We start from the raw sequence: 23,253 nt of genomic DNA on the forward strand, positions 1-23,253 counted from the left end.
TTACGCCATGAACAAATTTTATGTAATATATATTCTTTCTTTTTAGAAACGTGTACAAGTTACAGAAACAGATATGATGAACAACAGTTGTTCATTAATTAAAAATCTCGGAAACTCATTTTGGGATCCATCATTTTTCCACCCCCGCGTCCTCTGCCCCTTCCACCTTTTCTACCTCTACCTCTTCCTCTTGAGCCCATGTGCCTGAAACTTCTACCATGTTTCATTTCCACAAGGGAATGAAGCAACTCGTCGCATAGAATGCAGCCACGGTGCAAGGTTGCTCCGTCTTCCAGAGGAGTTGTTTTCTTGTTGAAGTCTACTTCTATGATTGAAGAGTCACATTCAGGACACCGCTCTTTAGTTGTGGAGATTCTGTGTGCACCTTGTGCAAGAAAAACTAAGCAATTACACATGTTACAACAAAGTCGCCATCTGGGAGCACTTATTGGGTCTAAGACAAGTGTTCCACTGCACTCTGGGCAAGCACATACACCCTGGGAAACCAGAGAATTTGGGCAACTGGGATGAGGGCACAGGCTGCAGGGCATGCCAGATCCCTTGCCAATCTTGCCAGCACTACCAGTTTTAGTGGTATTGATGAGTGCTTCAATGCCTTCGAATGGGGGATTACTGTAGCAGTATGGGCATAGTGGGAATGATTTACCATCTGGGCCAGGCATGGAGCAAATTAAAAGCTCAAAATTGTCCAAAGGACAAGACAATTCTTTGTACAGCTGTAGAAAAAATTGAAGCAAATGTGAATGACAGGCATTTGGCAAACCAAACAACACAGCAACAACGAAGATTAAATGAAACGGTAAATATCCAATGGTCAGCACATGTGTTAGGAGAATAATAGTTTTTTAAGTATTTAGTTTCTAGAAATGTATTCTGTTTTGCCTTTATCTTCTCTGATATTGTTTTTCTTTGAGCTTGTATCTTGTATAAGCTGCTGACTCTGTATTTCGAGTACTGTGAAATATATCAATCATTCTTGCAAAATATTATTACCATCACTCCTTCTCAACTACTTTTAACTTTCCCAAGTATATTATTCACACTCAATCTGCTGGAGCAGTGTTTGACAAATATTACCAAAACCCAAGCCCCTTCTTTCTTTTCTTTCTTATCTTTGTTCCGCATCTTGAAGGGAGAGAAGCCAAAATAATAATGTTGATTACAAGTTTAGACAAGTTAGGAAGGAACTGGATGGTGAAAAGGTACTCTAAAAGTCCTCTTGCTCGTGATCTAATAAACAGTGAAGGGACTGGTGCATGATAGCACACATAATGTAGGTCCGTAATAATCTTAAAAGGAATGTTCATATAGTCATCCTCCAATTATAGTGACATGGTAGTTGTTAAACCACTCCAAGTACGAAAACTGTAACACATTCTGAAAATGAAAAGGAAATCTCTCAATAGTTTGCTGACAGTGAAGACATTTTATACCTGCATATCAGAGGTCTGAAATTCGTTGGATTTTTTTATATTGTTTTCAAGGAAAAAGGCACAAATGGTTGAAAGGAAGTCAGCCCCAATAACAAATTAGCTTAGGAAAAGAAAGTGGAACGAAGAAGGAAGAGATAAATTGTAAACAGGGAAAGATAGGAAGACTTTGCTCTTCAGAATAAGGATGGGGAGAAATGTTAACAATGCTACTTAATACAATCATACAAAATACTTTTGATAGAAACGAGTTCACAATAATATAAATTTACCAAAATTCAACAGTTTTTCAAGAGTCGATATTATTAGACAGGCTGTATAATACCTTGATAATTCCCTTCTGAGGAAGATAATAAACCTCCTCACATGTACCACAATACAATCGTGGAGGCTGAGTAGAAATGTACTTCATATATCTCAAGCATTTACCACATTTACTCAGAATACGCCCTGATTCAGTAAGCGTAGAAAACTGTGCTTCAAATAATGCATCCATATCTTCAATCTAAGCAAGATAGAAAGCAACAGAATTAGTAACAATGCAACCTACATCCATGTGCAACTTAGTAGCAAACGTCATGGGGACTTGTGGACAATATTTGAAAAAGAAAGAATAAAGAATACATGGAATCTTTCTACTCAAGGATGCATATGGGATAAATCCAGCATACATCAATTCACCGATGCATTAAGAGGAGTGCAAAACCTCATAGCTTTTACAAAAGCATGTGTTATCAATAAAAGGTTTGACAGACAACAGTAAGAATAGATTGTAAGACTGAAGCAAAAGATGTAAGCCAGGGAAATACGGGATAAACTGTGACCTGACAAAATTAGAAAGAAAACAAGAGTATAAATTAATTTTAAATTTTTACCCAACGTAATCTTCAGATTAGGGTTGGAGGAAGGAGAATCAAGAGAAATCGTATTGAAGCACAAAACTAACTTAAATCAAGAGAAATTATTTAGTATAAATAAATAAAATTCTAATGTGTTGTGAAATTTGAAAAGACAATCATATTGAACCATATTATCACGAAGAAAACACGAACAAGCACTAAACCAAAGTTAGCCAACCTTTTTGACAAAGTAACTAAACTTCTGTGTGAACTGTTGGATTACATGCTGCACCACATGTCGATGATCTACCTGACCCTTGGCAATAAGAGTAATCTGTTGCTCAATGAAGCTACGAATATCGGGCAGGCAGAGATCTGGATCTATAGTTTGATAACCTCTTACTAATGTAATGCCTAATGGGGTCGGGACAAGCTTTCTGCCTGCTTGTACCTGCAATTTGATTAGATGAATATCCAGACAATGATGCATCCATATAGGCTACAAGTGTATACCCATTACCTGCACATAATTCCGCTCACATATGTTGTTAATATGTACGGGAATTGATGCATCTGTTCCTATTCCATTTTTCTCCATCAGGGATATCAGCTCACTTTCAGTTAGGTAATCTGGAGGACTGGTAATCCCCTGTAGAACATGCGGTGTTAGCTATCCATAATATATATAGAACTCTAATACAAAATATGTTTCAAAAAAATTCTTCTAAAAAATGGTTATATATGAGTCAACCATCCCTGGCCTTTATTATAGTTGAATATAAAACTGAACAGTTCCCTTTATGGTTTACACCACCAAAAAAGACAACAAAAAAGACTAGAAATGGCTAGAAATTAGGATCAAATCTAAAATACTGCATACAGAATCTGAACGAGTCAAGAGTCACCACAGTTACCTCATAGAGCTCCAACTTTGATACTTCTATCTTCTGCCCTTTTACAAATGATGGAATATTTTTATCATTTAAGGCCAACCAAGGCATTATAGCAGTAAATCCTTTGGTAACAACATGCTGCCCTGTACAATGAAAGGACTCTCCGCCAATGGAAAACTCAACCTTCCTCCTGGAAGGATGACAATAATGTATGAAAAGCTAGATGTTTATAAAGTTCAATAAAGCGAGGGCATGTGAATATTTGCAATGGTTTAGACAAAGATTAATCTTAGAAGAAATAAGGAGAAATATTATGCCAATATATTCTGTAAAAACTATATTATTATGATTATGACAACAATATGGGGGAAGCCATATCCTGAATATTCTACCATGTGCACTTAGATACAGTCTGACAAGGAAAAATTGAAAGAGAGAAAATTCCGATAGGTTGCAGAGCCTACATATTTATGAATTTATGACCTTGGCCCCTATTACATTGTTATAGAATGTTTGACATTTGTACCCGTACTCCAGTATTGCTAACATTATCAAAATGTTTAAATATTTAAATAGATAACAAGGAGAGACCACAACAAACATAAATTAACAAGATTGCCTCAGATAAAACAATCCAAACAAAGGCACAGGACATTTGTGGAATCACTTGACTTAAGTCAAAACCATAAGGTGATGATCAAGAAATATTGAAACAGTACAATTTTTTACCTTATATACTTGCAGTCCGGAGACACTGTGCCTATGAAGTGTTGACAAATATATTGGTAGAGCTTCCAAGCATCATTGCCCAGCATATCTTCTGCTGCTGATCTCATTGGAGTAATGGGAGGATGGTCCCCTACATCTGTTCCTAGACGAGGTTTTTGATAACCAGCAGTAAGTAGTCCTTGTACATAATTACCCCATGTTGGGTTATTTTTTTGTGCAGAGAGTACACCAAGAAAGTCAAATGAAGGAGGGTATGCTGTGCTTTCCGTGCGTGGATAGCTAGAGAGACATTGTGCAGAAACCAATCAAATGTTAGTACATGCTACAAATTAAGAAAATATAACATTACTAATAAGAAGACTAGGAGATTGTGAGAAAACCTGATGAAACCTTGAGTATACAACCGTTCAGCTAGTTGCATAGCCATCTGAGGTCCAAATCCTAGAGCACTTGAAGCAACCTGGAAAGAACATTGTACCCAAGTTATTTGACATTAACTCAAGAAATTAACATTGAATCCAGAATAAAATATAGTTGTCTGATTTTTAAAGCAGATTTTTTAGTACAAACATTAACAGCTCTCCGGAATAAAGCATCATTCCATAATAGTGGAATTTTTCATTTAATAGATATACAGAAAATTCAAACGTAGCCATTATTTATATTATAAAATGTTATCATTTCCAAGTGATTCTTAACCTTTAGAAGGTTTACTGTGTTCAGACCAACAGGACGACTTTTGGTTTCCTGTTTTTCTGATATTTCAGTCACTTCCAGAAGTCCATCTTCGGAAACGAGCTTTTGAAACATCATAGCAACCTGAAATGGCATAAAAGTATCTAAAGGGTGCCCTTCATTTGTTGGTTTGAGACAAAGAATGAACACAAATATACAGGAATAGAATTGTTCACATTTATGTCAAACAATTTGCCACGTTGCCATTCTAGCTGAATTTCATAGCCACTTTGAATTATGTAAGGATGCAAACTCCAAAACTTTTCTGACTTGAAAGTGTTTATTTGTAAATATCGCTGCACGCAAAATCCTAAGGTAGGAGTCTGACACGGTCCATAGCTGAAATAGGAAGAAATTAGTACAATCAATAACCTCATCAAAGTTTAAACAAAATAAAATTATTGACTCCAGAATGATGATAAATTAGAAATTAGAAAATGTGTGATATGTAATCTCCTGCTTCTGAATAATGTTGAGATGTGTGTATTGCAGCTTGCATTACCAGGTGGCAATGCATGTCAAACCTAGGAACCTAAGCAATCTCAGGTCCTGAATGCATAAAAGAACAAGAATAGCATAACAGAACAAAACAAAGCACAGCAAAGACATAATGATAACATAGCCATTAATTTATGACAAAGGGATTAATAGCTACTTGAATAAAAAAATTGAAAGAGAATCAAACTAGTATATCATATCACATTACTAATTGTTCCAAAAGCTTCAGCTAAATGGATTTGTGATATATACCAAGCTGATCTTGAGATCAGCAGTATCATTGCAAGAAGAATAGGAAGTTGATCAGTCTCTTTTCAGATTTGCAGAAACAGAATGAGGCTTTAAGCATTGTGAACTTAAGACATTAGCAGCCTTGTGGGGTTTAGTAGTCTCAACTATCTGAGCTTTCTGCGGTCCAATTAATAAGCCTAAAACTAAGTAAACCCTCACTGCAATCAACATCAACTAGCTAATTTTTAATTTTTGACACAACTCATATGGCAAGGTTAATAGTTGAAGCACTAAAATGCAAATCTCTATTCAGCTGTTGCTACTCTGGGATATGCAGAAGTTACATATTCTGATTTCAAATAATTCTAAATAATAAGAAATGACAATCATTCTTCTTCATCATCATCATCAACAACAAAGTCTTATCTCACTGGGTGAGATTGGCTGCATGTATGGACACACGATATCAATAAACATAGTTAAAAATCAAAGCCTATCTTTCTTCACGAATTAAAAATAACTAATTAGAAATATGGAATAACAGCAAAAACAATACAAGAAGAACAATAATAAAAATAGAAAATGATATACACAGAGCAGAAAACTAACGAGATGACCCTGGAATCTAGGTTGCCATATTTTCCCTGGAAATAACTCGTTTGAAATCGAGTAAAGGCAACTCCAACTTTCAAATCTATCTCTTGCCTAGCATCTACCGCCAATGCCTCATCTTTATTAGGTTTGACAAGGTTGTCTAAAGCCTTCACAACATCTTTCTCAGTAACAGAAGAGAACCGTGCACGGTAAGTATCATTTGTTTTGAAACCAGTACACTGTATAACTGCAACAACATTCAATATTTTATATGGTTCAAAATATGATTTGCAATTTTGAAGTTAATTAACTCATTCCAAAAAATACTGAATGTGAAAGCATGATCTGCACCAAACAAGATACCCCACTATAACACAAGGCAGGATTAAATGTTCACTGCAAATGGCAAAAGGGGATATTTTGAAATGTAGGGAAGGCCAACCTCCGGCTGTGTAACCAATACACACAAAGCACCAAAAAATAAATAGAAAAAATTAAGTCCTTAACATAAATATTGCACAGAAGGCACTCTTAGCTGGCCATTTCTTCATACTACCTAAAGGAGTAAGTAAAACAACGAAAGGATAAAAACTTAGATGCAAATACTAAGGTCCCAGTACTAAACAAATCTAGTGACTATTATAGACTAATAGTCTTTCTAAAGGACAGATTGGGCTGAAGAGTTATGTTCATCCTATAACAAGGGTACTGTGGCAGCATTTTTTTACATTTCAATTTTCTATTTTCTTTCTGGGCAAGCTACCTTAGACAACTACAAGTCAATTTGTTCAATGGGCTAGGGTTTTTTTTCAATAACCAAATCAAAACTCACATCAACTAACTTTGCATTCCAATAACAGAGAAAAGACTGGTTATAATCATCAAAGTATCAAAAAATAAAGAAGACTACCAACGACAGTGACATATATGTAAAAAAGAAAAATTATACAGTTACCCTCAAAACATATATTTTCTCCTTCACGATCACAATCTAACCATAATACCAAATAACGACATCCACGAGCTTCTTGACTTAAATGTCTACAAATATGAGCCTGAATGAAACAAAATGTGTTAGTAACTGCAGCAAATCATCACAAATAAGTCAACTATAGATGACAAATTTCCATGTGTTATAACTAATTTGTAAGAAGTTAGCAAGCATCAATGGAATTAACACTCTTCAAAATGTAGAGAGTGGAATGAAGGCCAAAAGATACAGCTCAAGTCATTTCAATATAATCAGGCCTTTACAACACCCTGTGAAAAGCATTCAAATCAGTATCAAGTCTAACACCACTGAAACAGAAGATGGTAGAATAAATAAACAATAAGATAGCTTAAAATGAAATTATAAAATGAATATTTATCACCCTTGCTAAGAGTCAAGATCAAGTGAAACTTTGAAATGATACCAGACCTTCTTTGATAAAGTAATCTACACCCAACAGCTTAGATCTCATTTTCCTCATTGTCACAAGTAAATTTAAATACAAAGTAACAAATCACTATCAACACAATTGTGAAAAGTGTGTGCACTGTCCATTTTTTAAGGCCACTATATTCACTTAATATGATATTTTAGAGTTATAGCAACTCTTGGCTTCATTTTTTCCAAAACTTCTACAACTTTGCATCTAAAAGCAACGTGTCTACAAAATTTATGAACTGTGTCAACTTTTCTTCAGAAAGCTGAAGCACACAAAATGACCTTCCACGCCCTTACCTCTATCACTTTCTACTAACTTAAGAAAAATTCTTAATAATACATCTTAAAAATACATAATTATTTGTGATAGAAAGTTATATCTATTTTCCATTGGCAAGAAAAAGTTTCCTATTATGCCTGCAGCCTTAAGCCCCTTTGTAGTATTCAAAACTAGAAGAAATCAAAAATACACGAAAACTATAAAAAAAAGTTCCAGAACATTTTCCCTAAGTGAATTTCTAGGAACCTTCAGAAAACATTAAGAAAACCGTCACCAATCTTTAGGAAATGTATATAGACAGATAGATTACTAACAAAAATTTAATGTTACTGTCTGGTCTAACTTCATATTAACTGTGAGCATATAAAGCATCATGAAATTGGGTTTCAGTAAGGAAAACAAAGACAAAAGTAATCTATCTTGCTCCCAATAACTCCAAATAATGTATAAATGATTTTATGAGAAGACACAGAGGAGCCACTGCAACAACTAAGCCTCTTCTATTGTGATTTGTGAATCATGTCCACCAACAAGCCACAGATCTCACAGAAAAGCAGGAAATATTTGTGGAGTAATACCTTTGGGTTTGACTCATTCTTTAGAACCTGAGACTGAAAAAGATCTAACGGATCTGTAGCTGCCCAATCTTGATATTTAGCAGGAAAATCTACACTACATTATCAACAAAAGATAGAAAACCCAGAGTGAATACTAAAACCACTCAGGATTTGAGACATGCATAACGTGCAGTGAGACCAAATAGCATGGTTTGCACCATAAACTGATCCAGCCTTCAAAAAGTTAGTATAAAACGGGACACTTGCTACACTTTTCAATGACAAAAAGATTAAACCACAAACTAGATAGAGATTCATGTCAAACAACTCCAGTGATTTAATCATCTATGATGCACTATCCTTTCCTTCCTTTGATCATATGGAAGTTGTGGAACAGCATCGTAATATAGAATTTCTTGCTTTGCATGCCACTCACTGAATTTCTACAATGTCCATTGACATCTAATCTAATACAACTTCCATTCAACGAGAGACATGACAAAAGGAGTGTGCAAATGCCTAATATAATATTTTAAAAGATATAAAAAAAATAAAAGTAAAAGTTTAATGAAAATCTTATTAAGTGATCTCCTCGAAAAAAAGATAAGAAAAAAACCTGAATACGTGCCCAATAACGGATGTTACTTTAAAATATGCAGGCGACCCAAGAAACTTCCCGTCAAATTCATGAACTTCCGTACTTCCCCTTCTCGTAAACGCCTGCTTACATAATGTGCTTCAAGAAGTTTAGTTTAATTTTTACTTAAAGCTAATATAACATTTTTACACTGAGTGTAAAAAATTTATACTGAAAAATTAATCACATATCATCTCAAGTATGTGTAATAATTATAAAAGTTAACAAAATTATCATACATGACAATAAGTGATTAAATCAGAGCAAAAACTGTCAGTGTGTTCTAATTAAATTACAAAAGTGAAAAAACTTATCATACATGGCAATATGTGATTGAATAACAGTGCAAAAAACTGCAGTGCATTCTAATCAGACAATAATAGTAGAACTCAATTGCGTATTTTAGTAACTGTTTTGTTTTCATTTTTCATTTTAGGCGGAAATCAAACAAAGCTATAAACAGCACGACCACTAGGTTTTGAACGGAGGAAACATGTGTGTAGGTTTTGAATGGAAGAAACATTTATATAGGTTTTGAAGTAAGAGGATGTGTATGCGAAATGCGAAAAAGAGTACCTGATTTCGAGAGAGAACAGAAGCAATAGAGAGAGCGATGCTAGGCTTCTCTGCGACCTGAAAGGAAAACCACACAACAAAAGGTCACAACAACAACAACAACTGCAATAACACAAATGGAACCAATATCCTTGAGAGAACTGAATTTCTCTTACCATCAGAACTTTGGGAATGGGTGGCGCCATCGTTCTCTTCTTCAACTTCTCTCTGCTTCAGCTGCGCCAAGAGAGAGAGTAAACAACGAAATCGATTTCAAACAAGGGATTAGAAATGTGAGCTTCGTGGGCTCTGAAATAATTTTTAAATAATAAAAGATTAATAAAGCTAACTCAAAATAATTAAAAATATGAAACAAATATATGTTAAAAAAGTAAATATTAATTCAAAAAACTATTTTATAAAAAAATAGTTTCATTGGAGTTTTTCATGATATAAAAAAATTAATTCAAAAATTGAAAAACTTAGTTAGAACTTCTAATATAATTAAAACTTAAATTGAATATATTATAAACACAAGTACCTACATTTTATAATAAATGGAATTCTAACTTTGACTTTAAACTATATATTGTGAATTGTTATAACATTTGCTATCTAAAGTCTACATTTTAAAATGTCTCCTAAATCACTTTTGTATATTACACTTTATTTTGTAATAAAAGAATACAATTTAATAATTACTTTGTAGAAATTTTAAAAACGTTGATTTATAGTTTTTTAAAATAAAAATTGTTTTTTACATATAAAATTCAAATAACTTGTGATATATTAACCTTATTTTAGTAAGATCTCTTATTTTTAGCCAATAAAGCAATAATAATAATAATTTTTTAAACATTATTTGGTAGAGAAACTTAAACAAACTCTTATAAGTCAAGTTTTATGTCCTCAATTAGAAATCTGGAAGTAGCTTCCTATATAATTTTGAATACTGAAGTTTCTTTAAGAACAATTAAAAAGTAATAACTTATATGTCTTAATAATTTTAGATATATACATAACAATCTGTATGACATAATTTTATGTGTCTGACTTTGTGTATAACTTTCAATCGAGAAGAGAAAGACTTAATTTTATTTTTTTAATGAATAACATTTTTCTCAAAAGAACTACAATAAAAAGTAATTTTTATCTCTTTTGCTTTAAAACTCGTCAAAAAGGACCAAATCTTCAACTCTATTTTTTAAACAAACATATTATTAAAAAAATATATAAATTCACGATCAAGAACACTCAGTGAACTTAAAAGAAATCCAAAAAATCTCTAAACAATAGAAAGATAGGAACCAAAAATCGAACTATTTAATCAAATTAAAGAGAAGGAGCAGCAGAAAGTTCGAATTAAAAAGGAAAAGAAAGAAACAAAATTTGGCCTTATATCAGAACCCATCCTTAAGATAACCGAGAACAGAGTTTTGGCCATGTCTTCAAAAGCGAAGATTCTGCAGAAGCTATCCAATGATAAGTTCAGGAATTTCAACAAATTAAACATGTTATGTCTTGTATTGCTGCTGATTACAGATACCAAAAACATCATTAACAAAAGTGAAAAAAGAACAAACATAATTAACTACAGTGGAAAAAGAACAATTGCAGTAGTTACAGAACACATTCAGAAGAAGTTTAGAACACAAACTTATCATATAAAGTTACATTAATATTTTCTCTGGTACACACCATTGGCATACATCTGTTACAGATTTCAACTTGCAGTAGAAATTTGCTGTTCTCCCCACATACACCGTACAAAAAGCATATGCAGGAAAAACTATTACCAGAGAATGAAAAGCTCACTTGAAATTACAAATACCGCCATGCATATCTAACCTCATATATATATATATATATGAATGCATGCACAAATCTTAATTATATAATCTTCACTGGTTGTTGTTGTTGGTGGTGGTGGTGGTGGATGCAGGGGAAAAGTGGAGGAGCTTCTTGGAATGAATCCAGGGCTTGACCACCACCACTGAGGAGAACATTTTGTGAATCCCTCTGTGAGTAGCAGAGATCTTCAAGTAGTACTTCACCCCTGACACCACTTGTTGTTGCGCCTCAACCACCTCTGAAAAGGTCAACTTCTCGTTATCGCTGTCGTTGTAGAGCTTCAAACCGTTGTTGTACTCCTCCACCGAGAACCTCCCAAGCTCTTGCACTTCCCTGTTTGTTCTGACATCAGGGATCTCCGTCTTCCCCCCGACCAATCGAGCACATGAAGCAGAAGAGAGAAGAGAGAGCAAGGTGACGAAAATGGCGAGAGTCGCAGCCATCACTGAAGAAGCTTAGTTGTTTTTGTGTGAAGTTTGGTGAACTTGGTTGGAGGAGAAAGCAGGAATGAGAGAGGTATATATAGTGAGGTTGGTGAGGGGTGTTTGGTTGGGACACGAAATGTGGAGCTTCTTAGGGATGAGGTGTTTTTGGAGTTGTTTTTGGGGAGAATGATTGAGTTATCTATATCCCATTGGGTTGTGGTTCAAGGCATGGTGGTGCATGGCGTGGTCCTGCTCCATGCATGATGCGTAATTCTGAGTTTGGTGTTTTTGTGAGAGAGTGACAGATAAGCCACCATGCTATTCAGAGACTGCCACGTGTGGAGAATGTATGCATGCATGCACTGCTAGCTACCTGTGCTGTCACTGCGATGATGCCATCATTAATTGATTAGGAAGAGAAGTGAAATGTAATAACCAAAACTAGTTGAATGATTCTCTTCTTAGTTGATTTACCTTTTTTTCTTAAATTATCTCTTCATATTTTCTGCTTTATGCTTAAATGATCTTCGTATTTTTTTCTGCTCTTCTGCTTTTTGTCTTTGTCTGAATTCGAATAATACTTATGAAAGATATTTTAATGCCACATGAATGATTGGGTTTTTATCATGGATTATTTTATTTTTTAACTAAAATGGTCCGTTTAAAAAAAATTACAAATTTAGGTAATTTGTGTCAATTCGACACGACTTCATATGCACAGATCGTTCCAATTTGACACGACTCTGTCATGTTATACTGAAATCGTGTCAACTTGGCACGACTTCTGCCATGTATTTTTTTAAAAACAAAATATTGTTTATATATTGGGTAGTAAGTTATGTAATGTTAAAAATTAATTTGATACATAACTTTTTAAGTGTGGTAGTTTTAACAAAAAAATTGGATAACGTGTATGCATCATGTCCCGCGCCATTAAATATCAAAAAATTTGCATACATAAAATATTAAATATCAAAATATACTTTTTGGCTAGTGGGAAACCATGTCCGACGACAATGTCTTCAGGAGTTAATGACTTAAAGTTTGAATAAGCTGATTATCCAAACATAATTTATACACGATTATCCAATTTTTTGTTCTTTAAAACAAGCACTCTTAAAAAAATTATATATCAGAATAATTTTTAACATTACATAACTTACTACCCAATATATAAACAATTTTTAACATTACATTAACACGACTTGCCTTAATTTATATTTTTTTTAAAACAGACCCAATTTTGATAAAAAAAAATTAATAATCCAATTCATTGCCTTTCTATAATATAATACAATAATAATAATAATTGAATTAATTGTATATATAATATTGATTTTTAATTATTCTACATTATCATGGAGAGTGGCAGTGGTTTCTATTTGTTTGTTTCGTGCTTTCGATTTTGAAAAGAAAAGTGTATATGATTGAAAAGTAATACTCTTTTCTCATGCATTCTTAAATTCATTAGAAAAATAAGTGACTATTCTTTTAAAACACGTACGTTGAGTAAAATAAATACTTCATGTTAATGTATTTATACCGTATGTCACTTTCGAATATTAGGAAAATAATAATAAGAGACAAGAGTGATAAACATATGATGAATAAAAGCAAAAAAAAAAGGATTATGATGACAAACCATGCGAATAAAGAGAAAAATAACGAGTGGTGTGATGAGATTAAAAAAAAAAATAGGTGAAAAGAGTTTGATGTATAGGAAAATTGATTTTACGTTTTTTATAATAACGAGAGTAGTAGAAATTTAGTAAAAAAGATAATATATTTACTCAATATAATATGATAATAAAATTTTATGATTTTTGGTACATTTCAATCAATAAAATATAATATATTTAAATAGTATGATTTTTCTTTAGTTTCTGTTTTTTTATCATAATCAGCCTAACTTGTGATTCCTTCATTCTGCACCCTCGTGTTTTAAACATGCACCTTAAATGAGATGTTGAAATGTCAAAATTATCCCTAATAAAAGTATTTCAAATTTTACATAATTTTTAATATATTTAAGGATTCAGAAATAATAAGATAGTTTAATACATTTTTGGATTGTAAATATGAATGTCTCTATTTAAAATTATATTTTTAATAATAAAATTGAACATTTAATAAATAAAAATCAGAAATTTGGTTGCACTTGAATACAATCAACAACATAAAAAAAATCATATGAAAAGGTAAAAATAATTTGTCTCCATCAATAAACTCGTCTATCTGCAAAATTAACAAAGTATAACTTTTAATATTTGAGTAAACACTTAAATCTAAGTTATATACATGCAATTTTAATCAGTGAACTGCACAAAATTAATTAAATAAATATTTAATTAAATAATTATATTAAAATATTAAATATTATTTTGTAATTATATTCTTTTTCTACTTGTTGTGTTATTTAAGTTGGTAATAAAAGTTTCAATATTACGAAAAATTAACTTAAAAGAAGCGATAACAATATTATTATTGCATAATTGAATTTTATTGAACAAAGTAATGACTTGGTTTCATTTTCAAGTCAATTGAGTGAGTGTCAATATTTAAAATAGTTTTTTTTTTATTGAAGATCCATTATAACAAGGATTTAGTCATGTAACTACCCTTAATCTAATATTAAAGCAATATTTAATATCAAATAATAACTCATAAAAGGTGGATTATGATAGTGTAATAAACAAATATTTCAATGTATTATTATTGGTTATTTATTATTTCATATATATAAATATTTATGTGAATTATTGTTTTTTTATTATATCACATATTATGTATACTGATTCATTGGTTAATTTACATGATTATATAAAGAGATATCTTGATTATTTTCGAAAGGAAATATCTCAATTTAAGAATTAAAAACATCTTGATTTAAAAAAGAGTGGCTTAATATTACATATTTTATAATATTATACTTCACTAATTATACATGTTGTTTTTCGAGATTATATAACTAAATAAGTATGACTATACATCAGGATAAAAATGCTTTAATTTTGCAAATTTCAGCAAATATATTTGTAACCAATTTTTTGCATCTCAATAAAAAATGAGTATTTTGATATAGTTTATGCTACTTATAATTTTTCTTTGAAAAATAAATATATATTTTTTTGTGTCAAACAAAAAATTATTTGTCTTTTTTAAAAATGTAATTAAATTGTGTTATCGACCGGAGTTGGAACCAAGATAATTATTGAACCTCTTTTCGGTCGGTTGATCGGTTTGATCTTCACTCATTCCTCTCTAATGAATTTCTTTTGTATTTTTAGCTCCTCCACTTCTCGTATTCGTGAATTCCGAACTCGAATGATACTTGCAAAAGGAACTCTGAAACTCAAGCAAGACTTCGACACTCGGTATGCAGTGTAATTAGTACCCGATGATGACATACCTATCATTTGATATTTGTGCTTATTTATATAATTATTGTAGATGATTTGTTATTGGGACGAATTAAAGATTTAATCTGTAATTAAAAATACACCATTTAATATTTGACCTTTGATTGGTCGTTAGTCTTCTACTTTGATGTAGTGGTATCGATCAGTTTTAACCGAACACTGAACTTCAACTCAATCGTATGGACCTGACCGGTAAAATTTGATTTAAAAAAAACATAATTTATTTATCTTTAAAAGGAAAGCCATCATACTTTATTTTAGGTGACATTAAAAGAAGACAAGTGGTGATTTGATTGACTTTTAATTGATTAATCAAGTAATTTTTAAATAATCATAAAAGTTTAAACATTACAAAAATTTAACTTCAAAGGAATTACGGCAGTGTTATTATTAACATTAAAATTTATAAAAACCACTTCCATTAATATTGCAGAGATGATTATATCAATTGTTTAGTTTTTAATGTATTTGTTAATGAAGTTTATTTAATATTAAGTTTGTTAAGTACTCGTCTAATCTCGTGATAATTGAATGATAAGTTCCAGATCCGAGTGGAATCCATCGGATCCTGGTTCCGGGTATCCGGATCCACTGAGACGCTCCAGATCCAACACGAATTCAAAAAGTTAATTTCGCTCTCTCTATTCTCTTTCTCTCTCATTCTTTTTTCTTTCTTCTCAACTATTTCCTCTAATAATTCAAATCCCTATCGCTCCAACGGCTCTTTTCAAACTCCATCATCTTTCTTCTTACCCATTTCCTTCGCTCTCTGTGTTGTTCTCGCTTTGTTCTTCTCTCTGTGTTCTTCTCTCTGCCCCAAAATGAAGCACTTCATGCTCCCAAGAAACCCTCTCAGGGACGCAGAATTTGCTTCTTCAGCAACCCCAACCCCTTCTCCTAGCTCCACCAAACACCGCCCCTCTCGCAAGCACAAACCCTCCAAAGAGAATGATCCTCCCTCCGATCCCAATCTCGCCGTCCCTTCCCCCGCTAAGTTCAAGAGCCCCTTGCCACCGAGACCACCTTCTTCCAACCCTCTCAAGCGCAAGCTCGCCATCGCCGCCGATGCCCTAACCGACAATCCACTCCCCGCGCCCTCCGATTCCGGCGTCAAGGTTGGTTTCTCATTTTAGGGTTTTCGACTTATCGGTTTCCGATGCCTTCTATCTAACTCCGATTTCTCTCTTCTTGCCTTTGTTGCAGGTTATTGTGAGGATGAGGCCGCTCTGTCCCGACAAGGACGAAGGAGATCCCACTGTTCAGAAGGTTTCCAATGATTCGTTGTCCATCAATGGCCACAACTTCACCTTCGATTCCGTTGCTGACACTGTGGCTACTCAGGCAGGGTTTCTATTTTTAGTTATGATCAGTGCCGTTCTTTTGTTTTATCCTTGGCTTGAAAGAAATGTTCTCTTAACGCGATTTTGGCCACAAGGACTGTGATGAAACCGCAGTTTAATCTTCTTCGGAATTATTGATTTCGGTGTTTGATGCGCTTTGGGATCCTGTTTTTCAGCTCGATATTTTCGAACATGTTGGTGTGCCACTGGTGGAGCATTGCTTGGCTGGTTTCAATAGTTCAGTTTTTGCTTATGGACAGGTTTTCTTCTTCCCGTTGACTTTAAATTTAACTTTTAGTATTGTCCTGTTGCTGCCGCTGCTGCTCCAGTGCTGTTGAGTTTGATGATGTTGTGTTTTTGAACTTGCTAGACGGGGAGTGGGAAGACTTACACAATGTGGGGTCCTGCCAACTGTTTGTTGGAAGAAAATGATCAGCAAGGACTTGCACCCCGTGTTTTTCAGCAACTATTTGCACGCATAAATGAAGTAAGCATTGAATTTTGGTTTGTTGTAAAATTATTTGAAGAGTGTTTGCACTTTTTGTTACGTTTACTAACTGTTGCATTTCCTGCACAGGAGCAAACTAAGCATTCTGACAAGCAACTCAACTATCAGTGCAACTGTTCTTTTCTTGAGGTTGATTGACTCTAAATTGCTTCTTCCTTGTTTGAGACCTGTTTAACCTTGTCAGTTAAGTCCATTTAACACAAAGATTGTTTTTGCAGATATACAATGAGCAAATCATGGATCTATTGGATCCAAATCAGAAAAACCTACAGGTAAATTCTAAAACACCATATGTGTTAATTATTTTTCTCGTGCTTCATAGTTTTGTGCTGGAACTGATATTTTTGTTTGTCCAGATTCGAGAAGATGTCAAATCTGGTGTCTATGTTGAAAATCTTTCAGAGGAGCCCGTGTCTTCAATTAAGGATGTAACTCAGCTTTTAATAAAGGTATTTGTCACACTTACCCTACCACTGGTGTTGTATTAAGACACATGTTTTCTTTCTTTTATGATTCAATTTTGAGCATAGTCTTCAGGGGCAATATCATTAGCCTCAGTGTGGAACTAGTTTTAGCCTGCTGTTTTGTAGCTGGTAATTTTCTATGCTTTAAAAGATGAGTTACTCAATGGAAAGCACTGAAGTTGTTTATTGGTTGCCAGAAGAAAATGGAGAGATTTTATGTCATGCATTGATATGATTTTATTTAAAAATTAAACTTTTAGTTTCACTATTGTAAAGATTTCTGGAAGAGTAAAGAGTCTCTCAAAGCACATTTGTCTAGAAACTCTGCTTCAAACGTTTTTCATATAACGTGTTTTACTGTCATCTGCCTTTCATAATGCAGGGATTATCGAACAGGAGAACCGGTGCAACCAGTATAAATTCGGAGAGTTCCCGCTCGCACACTGTTTTAGTTTGTGTAGTCGAATCTCGATGCAAGGTGATACACTATCTCATGACATGGAAATTGTCCAGTAATCTGCACTCTTAGTAATAATGAGTGGACTGCTGATATTATATGATAGAAGAATAGATCCTATGCTAGTCCAGACAACTTAAAGGGTTTGATTAAGCTAGATTAATATGAAAATTCAGGGTGTTGCAATTGAAAGCTTAAGAAATCTATTCATCGTGAATTTGTTATTCTCAGCAATTGTTTGCCAAAAGAACTTTTCTGGAGGGTGTTTTGAAGTAAATTCATGTTTGCAGAGTGCAGCAGATGGTGTGAGCAGATTTAAAACAAGTAGGATCAATCTTGTTGATCTAGCTGGTTCAGAACGACAAAAATCAACAGGTGCTGCAGGAGAGCGATTGAAAGAAGCTGGGAATATTAATAGATCACTCTCACAGCTTGGGTATGGTTTAACTTGTGAGTGTATTATACTGTGAGAAAATATCAGTGTTAAAGATAATTACAAATGGTGAATACCAAGCCAGAAACACAAGAAAGAATAAAATCTTGTATGTGATTTGTCGAGGCTTTAATGCAACCTCAGAAATAAGCCAAATATCATGGTATCCTGAAGTGCAAGCTTCAGGTGCTAGGATAAATGTTAACAAGGACAGTTCCGTACTGAAGTTACAGTTTCTTAATGTTATTAGGACACTATGAATGTAATTTAGACCAGTAAAATGAGGAAATGACAAAACTAGATTATGACAGAGATGCAAGTGTTTTTTGGAATCAAGGATTTCTATCGGGGCCAGTACTTTACTGAGGTTAAATTGTACTGCAGGAATTTGATAAATATTCTTGCGGAGGTCTCTCAAACAGGAAAGCAGCGGCATATACCTTATAGAGATTCGAGGTTAACATTTCTGTTGCAGGAGTCTCTTGGAGGAAATGCAAAATTAGCAATGATTTGTGCTATTTCTCCAGCGCAAAGGTAGTATGTGAAGCACTGGTCATTTAAATTATTTTACCTTCTAATCCTTCTGCACTACAGAATTTTTAAATGGCTTGGTCCTGCAGTTGTAGGAGTGAAACATTTAGTACACTGAGATTTGCGCAACGTGCCAAAGCTATCAAGAACAAGGCAGTTGTTAATGAAGTCATGGAAGAAGATGTGAAGCACTTGCGGCAAGTGATACGGCAACTAAGGGTATATTTTGTTTTTTCAAAATTTTAAATCACCTTCTGTTTTTCCATTCTTCGTTTTGAAATTGAAATAACTTAGAAGTGTATGATATCGACAGGATGAGCTCCATCGAATGAAAGCAAATGGCTACAACACAATGGACTCAAATGGAGGTCATTCAGCAGCTTGGATCCGGCGAAGCTTGAATTTGTTACAATCCAGCCTGAATCGACCACCACCATTACCCCGTCTTGATGAAGATGGTGATGAGGAGATGGAAATTGATGAGGAAGGTGTTGAGGACCATGATGAAGTTTCCTGCAAAGCCATTATGCTGAGTAATTGTAATACTGTAGCTGATAATGACAATGGAATGAACACTGATGATCAGGATTTGACTCAACCTAGTGAGGAGAAAAATATACCTGGTTTGCCTGGCAGTAAAAATATTAGTGAAGAATCATCATGTGAAATGGTAGGAAACCGTTTCTCTTGTACTATGGGTGAGTCTGACCTTGGAAGTTTTGCTGGTTTTTCAGCCCCAGATGTGCCCAGTGATTCTCCTAGTGCAGCAATGAATTGTGTCTCACCTGCCAGCCTCAGCGTAGTTGCTTGTGATTTATCCCCAATCCTTAAATCCCCAGCTCCTAGTGTTTCACCTAGAATCAGTACCAGCTGCAAAAGTCTGAGGACATCAACAGGGTTGTCTCCTTCTGAGAGTGATCTTCATGTTGAAAAAGATTTGGGAATAAAAACTAGCAACAAGAAAAACTCATATTCGGCCTGTTCTAGTCAGACAGCTCCAAATTTCCTAAATAAAACAGAAAATTTAGCAGCAAGCATACGCCATGGTCTTGAAATTATTGATAGTTACCAACACAATTCAGCTTTGAGGCAATCTGCATATAGGTTTTCATTAGGGCCAAGAAAATCTAGATTAATTTTTCCAGTTGACAAAGTTGATGTGGGCCTGCAGACTTCTCTTGATGATGATGTTGTAGAAGATTCTGTTTTATTCACCTGTAGTAATTGTAAAAGCAGAGCACAACTTGATGTCAACAACACTGACAATAACTCAAACCTACAGTTAGTACCTTTTGATTGCCCTGGGTTTGCTGATAAGCCAAAGAAGCAAGTACTCAAAGTAGGTGTAAAAATTCAGTTGCTTTTCTTATGTAGAACCTGAATTCATTATATCAATTATAACTCCTTTTACTTCTGTTATTTAGGCAGTAGAAAAGGTTTTGGCAGAATCTATAAGGAGAGAAATGGCACTTGAAGAGTTTTGTGCCAAGCAGACTTCTGAGATAATGCAGCTTAATCGCCTGGTAAAATTCTTTCTGTTTTATCTAGAACCATATAATTGTTTTTTGTGTACGTTGTTGTTAATGAATGCCTCCCTTGTATTTGTAGGTGCAACAGTACAAGCATGAGATGGAATGCAATGCTATAATTGCACAGACCAGGGAAGATAAAATTCTTCGTCTTGAGAGCCTAGTGGATGGGGTTTTACCCACTGAAGAGTTCATGGTGGAAGAACAAGAGGCACTTAACCATGAACACAAGGTAGAAATATGTTCTTTTATGGTTTCACATTTATGAACAATAGTCTAATATTTTATGCTCATAATGTATAATTACTATCAACAGCTGTTGAAGGATAAGTACGAGAATCATCCAGAAGTTTTGAAGATGAAGATAGAGTTGAAAACTGTGCAAGATGAATTGGAAAAGTATCAAAATTTCTACAAATTTGGGGAGAGAGAAGTGCTGATGGAAGAGATACAAAGTTTGAGAAGCCAGCTTCAATTTTATATTGACTCTTCATCCACATCATCAAGGAAGCAATATCCGTTATTGCAATTGACGTACTCGTGTGATCCCAGTACGGCAGCAACCCTCACTGCCATTCCAGATTTGACCGATGAGAGAGATGAGACAAATGAAATTCTTGCATCATCCAAGAACGATATTGAAGCAAATGAAATTCTAGCATCATACAAGAAGTATAATGAAGCAAATGAAATTCTAGCATCATCCAAGAATGATATTGAAGCACAATTTGAACAAGAAAGAATTAAATGGACAGAGGCAGAAAGCAGGTGGATTTCTCTTTCTGAAGAACTTAGAGCTGAGCTAGAAAGTAGCAGGTTGCTATCTGAAAAAAGGAAGCGAGAATTAGATGCTGAGAGGCAGTGTACTCAGGAGCTTCAGGAAGCCATTCACATGGCTATAGAAGGGCATGCAAGACTTTTAGAACAATATGCAGATTTGGAAGAGAAACACATCCATTTGCTTGCAAGGCATAGACAGATCCAAGATGGAATTGAGGATGTCAAGAAAGCGGCTTCCAGAGCAGGAGTAAGAGGTGCAGAGTCCAAGTTCATAAATGCCCTTGCTGCTGAAATTTCAGCTTTAAAAGCAGAAAGAGAAAAAGAACGGAGAATCTTAAGAGATGAAAATAAGGGCCTACAGTCCCAGTTGAAGGACACTGCAGAAGCAGTACAAGCTGCTGGTGAACTGCTTTTGCGGCTTAAAGAGGCTGAAGAAACTGTCACTGCTGCACAGGTTAGCAACAAGTCAAAATACCTCCATGTTTGGTTTTATTAACTGAATGACCTTTTGTTATGTCTAGTTGCTATGATTAAAATTTCACTAGTATTTGATGCTTTTCCCCCCAGCACTTTTCTCCGCCTCCATGTTTCTGTCAACATCATAGCATCGTAATTTTTTATGATAGTTGTATATAATTTAGTTCCTAACAAGAAAACTTGTGTTCCTAGTTTGTTCAGGACTAAATTGTTTTATTGGCATTTCTTGTGAACATGTCTTCTTATTCGCTCTCAAGCCATCAAGAAATTGAGAAAATGATAGTCATAACTTTTGACGTTGAACTCAATTTAATTTATTTGCCGCAGTTGATGATGAATATTTTCTCTAGTAGTAGTGACATTTTTAAACAGCTCAGTCAGTTTTTCAACATGAAATTTGCAGAAACTGGCTCCTACGATTAACTTTTGAAATTTGAAGTCTTTATTTGCTGCAGTTGATGATGAATATTTTCTCTAGTAGTGGTGAAATTTTTAAACAGCTGGGTCAGTTGGGTTGACTAACATGTAATTTGCAGAAACGGGCTATGGATGCAGAACAGGAAGCTGCCAAGGCCTACAAACAAATTGACAAGTTGAAGAAGAAGCACGAGAAGGAGATTATCACACTCAATGAGCTCCTTGCAGAAGCACGTTTGCCGAAGGAATCAGTACGGCCAACTTATGATGACGATGTCGTCATGCCCAGTTATGACGACTCAAAGGAGCAAAACAGTTTTAATGATCAGTTTGAGCCATTTCACAATAATGCAGAGTATGGCGAGCTTGCAAAACTAGCAGAACCATCATGGTTCTCTGGTTATGATAGATGTAACATATAAATATATCATCACATTACAATGTGTCATTTGTATTAATTTGTTCATATATGATTTGAAAAAATTATTGTATTCTTTGGTTCTTACTTTTTGTGAGCATAAACGAGTTTGTCTCCGTTCATCCCTCACTCTAAAAACTATTTTGAGTAGGCACAACATTTACCTGATAGAGATTGTCGGTTGCAAAGTCTCTTCATTCTTTGTATTCTTAATTCCAATTTATGAAATTATTATCATTAATACATTTCCATTTTTTTCCCAATAGCTGAAATTTAGGTTGGAAAGGGTAAATAATTGAATTAAATAAACTTAATATCTTTTTTTTTTTTACTTTTTTATTATGTATGTGCTTTGGTTGCTTTCATTAATCTTTTTTAATCATGATTTCACCTATATATACATAGATACATAATTTTGGTTGCGATTTTGGTGTTTAAATATAACTAATATGTTCAAAATATTTATTATAAATTATATATTTTCAAATGATCTACCAAATGAAATAAAATGTGTTTTTGATTTGCACCGTTTACTAATGTCTGTTGTTTGTTTTATTCTTAATGATTTAAAAGATTTTGTCTTCTAATTATTCATATTTATAAATTAAATTATAAAGTTTTGGATATTCAAGTTCGAAAATAATGTTACTTCTGTACTATCCATAAGCTTATTTGGACAACATAAATGACATTTCAAATCCCAACATAAATGAGTTCTGGATATTGAATCCTCAATACCATTCTAGACATAAAAATCTGGAATCAATAACTCACTT

At 33.9% G+C, this 23,253-nt stretch overlaps 3 protein-coding genes across 4 annotated transcripts; 1 reads left to right on the forward strand and 2 right to left on the reverse strand.

The window, feature by feature from the left end:
• LOC137815274 (DNA topoisomerase 3-beta) lies at positions 1-9,766 on the reverse strand. Of its 2 annotated transcripts, none has more exons than XM_068618396.1 (15): positions 9,605-9,766; positions 9,450-9,506; positions 8,853-8,956; positions 8,258-8,351; positions 6,926-7,025; positions 5,986-6,217; positions 4,824-4,986; positions 4,612-4,731; positions 4,293-4,372; positions 3,913-4,191; positions 3,205-3,373; positions 2,811-2,939; positions 2,529-2,741; positions 1,777-1,956; positions 1-737 (listed from the first exon to the last, which is right to left on the reverse strand). In XM_068618396.1, exons 1-15 carry the CDS (start codon positions 9,632-9,634, stop codon positions 99-101), a joined length of 2,589 nt encoding a protein of 862 aa, XP_068474497.1. In that variant the 5' UTR covers positions 9,635-9,766; the 3' UTR covers positions 1-98. The 2 variants fall into 2 exon arrangements, with proteins under 2 accessions (XP_068474497.1, XP_068474496.1); XM_068618395.1 differs by having other exon boundaries at positions 5,968-6,217; positions 9,605-9,738.
• Positions 9,767-11,329: 1,563 nt separating this feature from the next.
• Positions 11,330-11,722, reverse strand: LOC137816123 (cysteine proteinase inhibitor B). Its single transcript, XM_068619213.1, has one exon. It carries the CDS (start codon positions 11,720-11,722, stop codon positions 11,330-11,332), a length of 393 nt encoding a protein of 130 aa, XP_068475314.1.
• A 4,058-nt stretch (positions 11,723-15,780) lies between these two features.
• On the forward strand, positions 15,781-22,734 carry LOC137815280 (kinesin-like protein KIN-12B). The gene is made up of 16 exons (XM_068618409.1): positions 15,781-16,238; positions 16,327-16,464; positions 16,640-16,723; positions 16,834-16,950; positions 17,041-17,100; positions 17,190-17,243; positions 17,328-17,420; positions 17,818-17,913; positions 18,183-18,328; positions 18,710-18,859; positions 18,946-19,075; positions 19,170-20,195; positions 20,281-20,379; positions 20,465-20,617; positions 20,702-21,619; positions 22,179-22,734. The coding sequence occupies exons 1-16, from the start codon at positions 15,945-15,947 to the stop codon at positions 22,479-22,481; spliced, it is 3,861 nt and encodes a 1,286-aa protein (XP_068474510.1). The 5' UTR covers positions 15,781-15,944; the 3' UTR covers positions 22,482-22,734.
• The last annotated feature ends 519 nt before the right edge of the window (positions 22,735-23,253 follow it).

Source organism: Phaseolus vulgaris, chromosome 1 (assembly GCF_000499845.2).
Source record: "Phaseolus vulgaris cultivar G19833 chromosome 1, P. vulgaris v2.0, whole genome shotgun sequence".
Classification (NCBI taxonomy): Eukaryota; Viridiplantae; Streptophyta; class Magnoliopsida; order Fabales; family Fabaceae; genus Phaseolus; species Phaseolus vulgaris.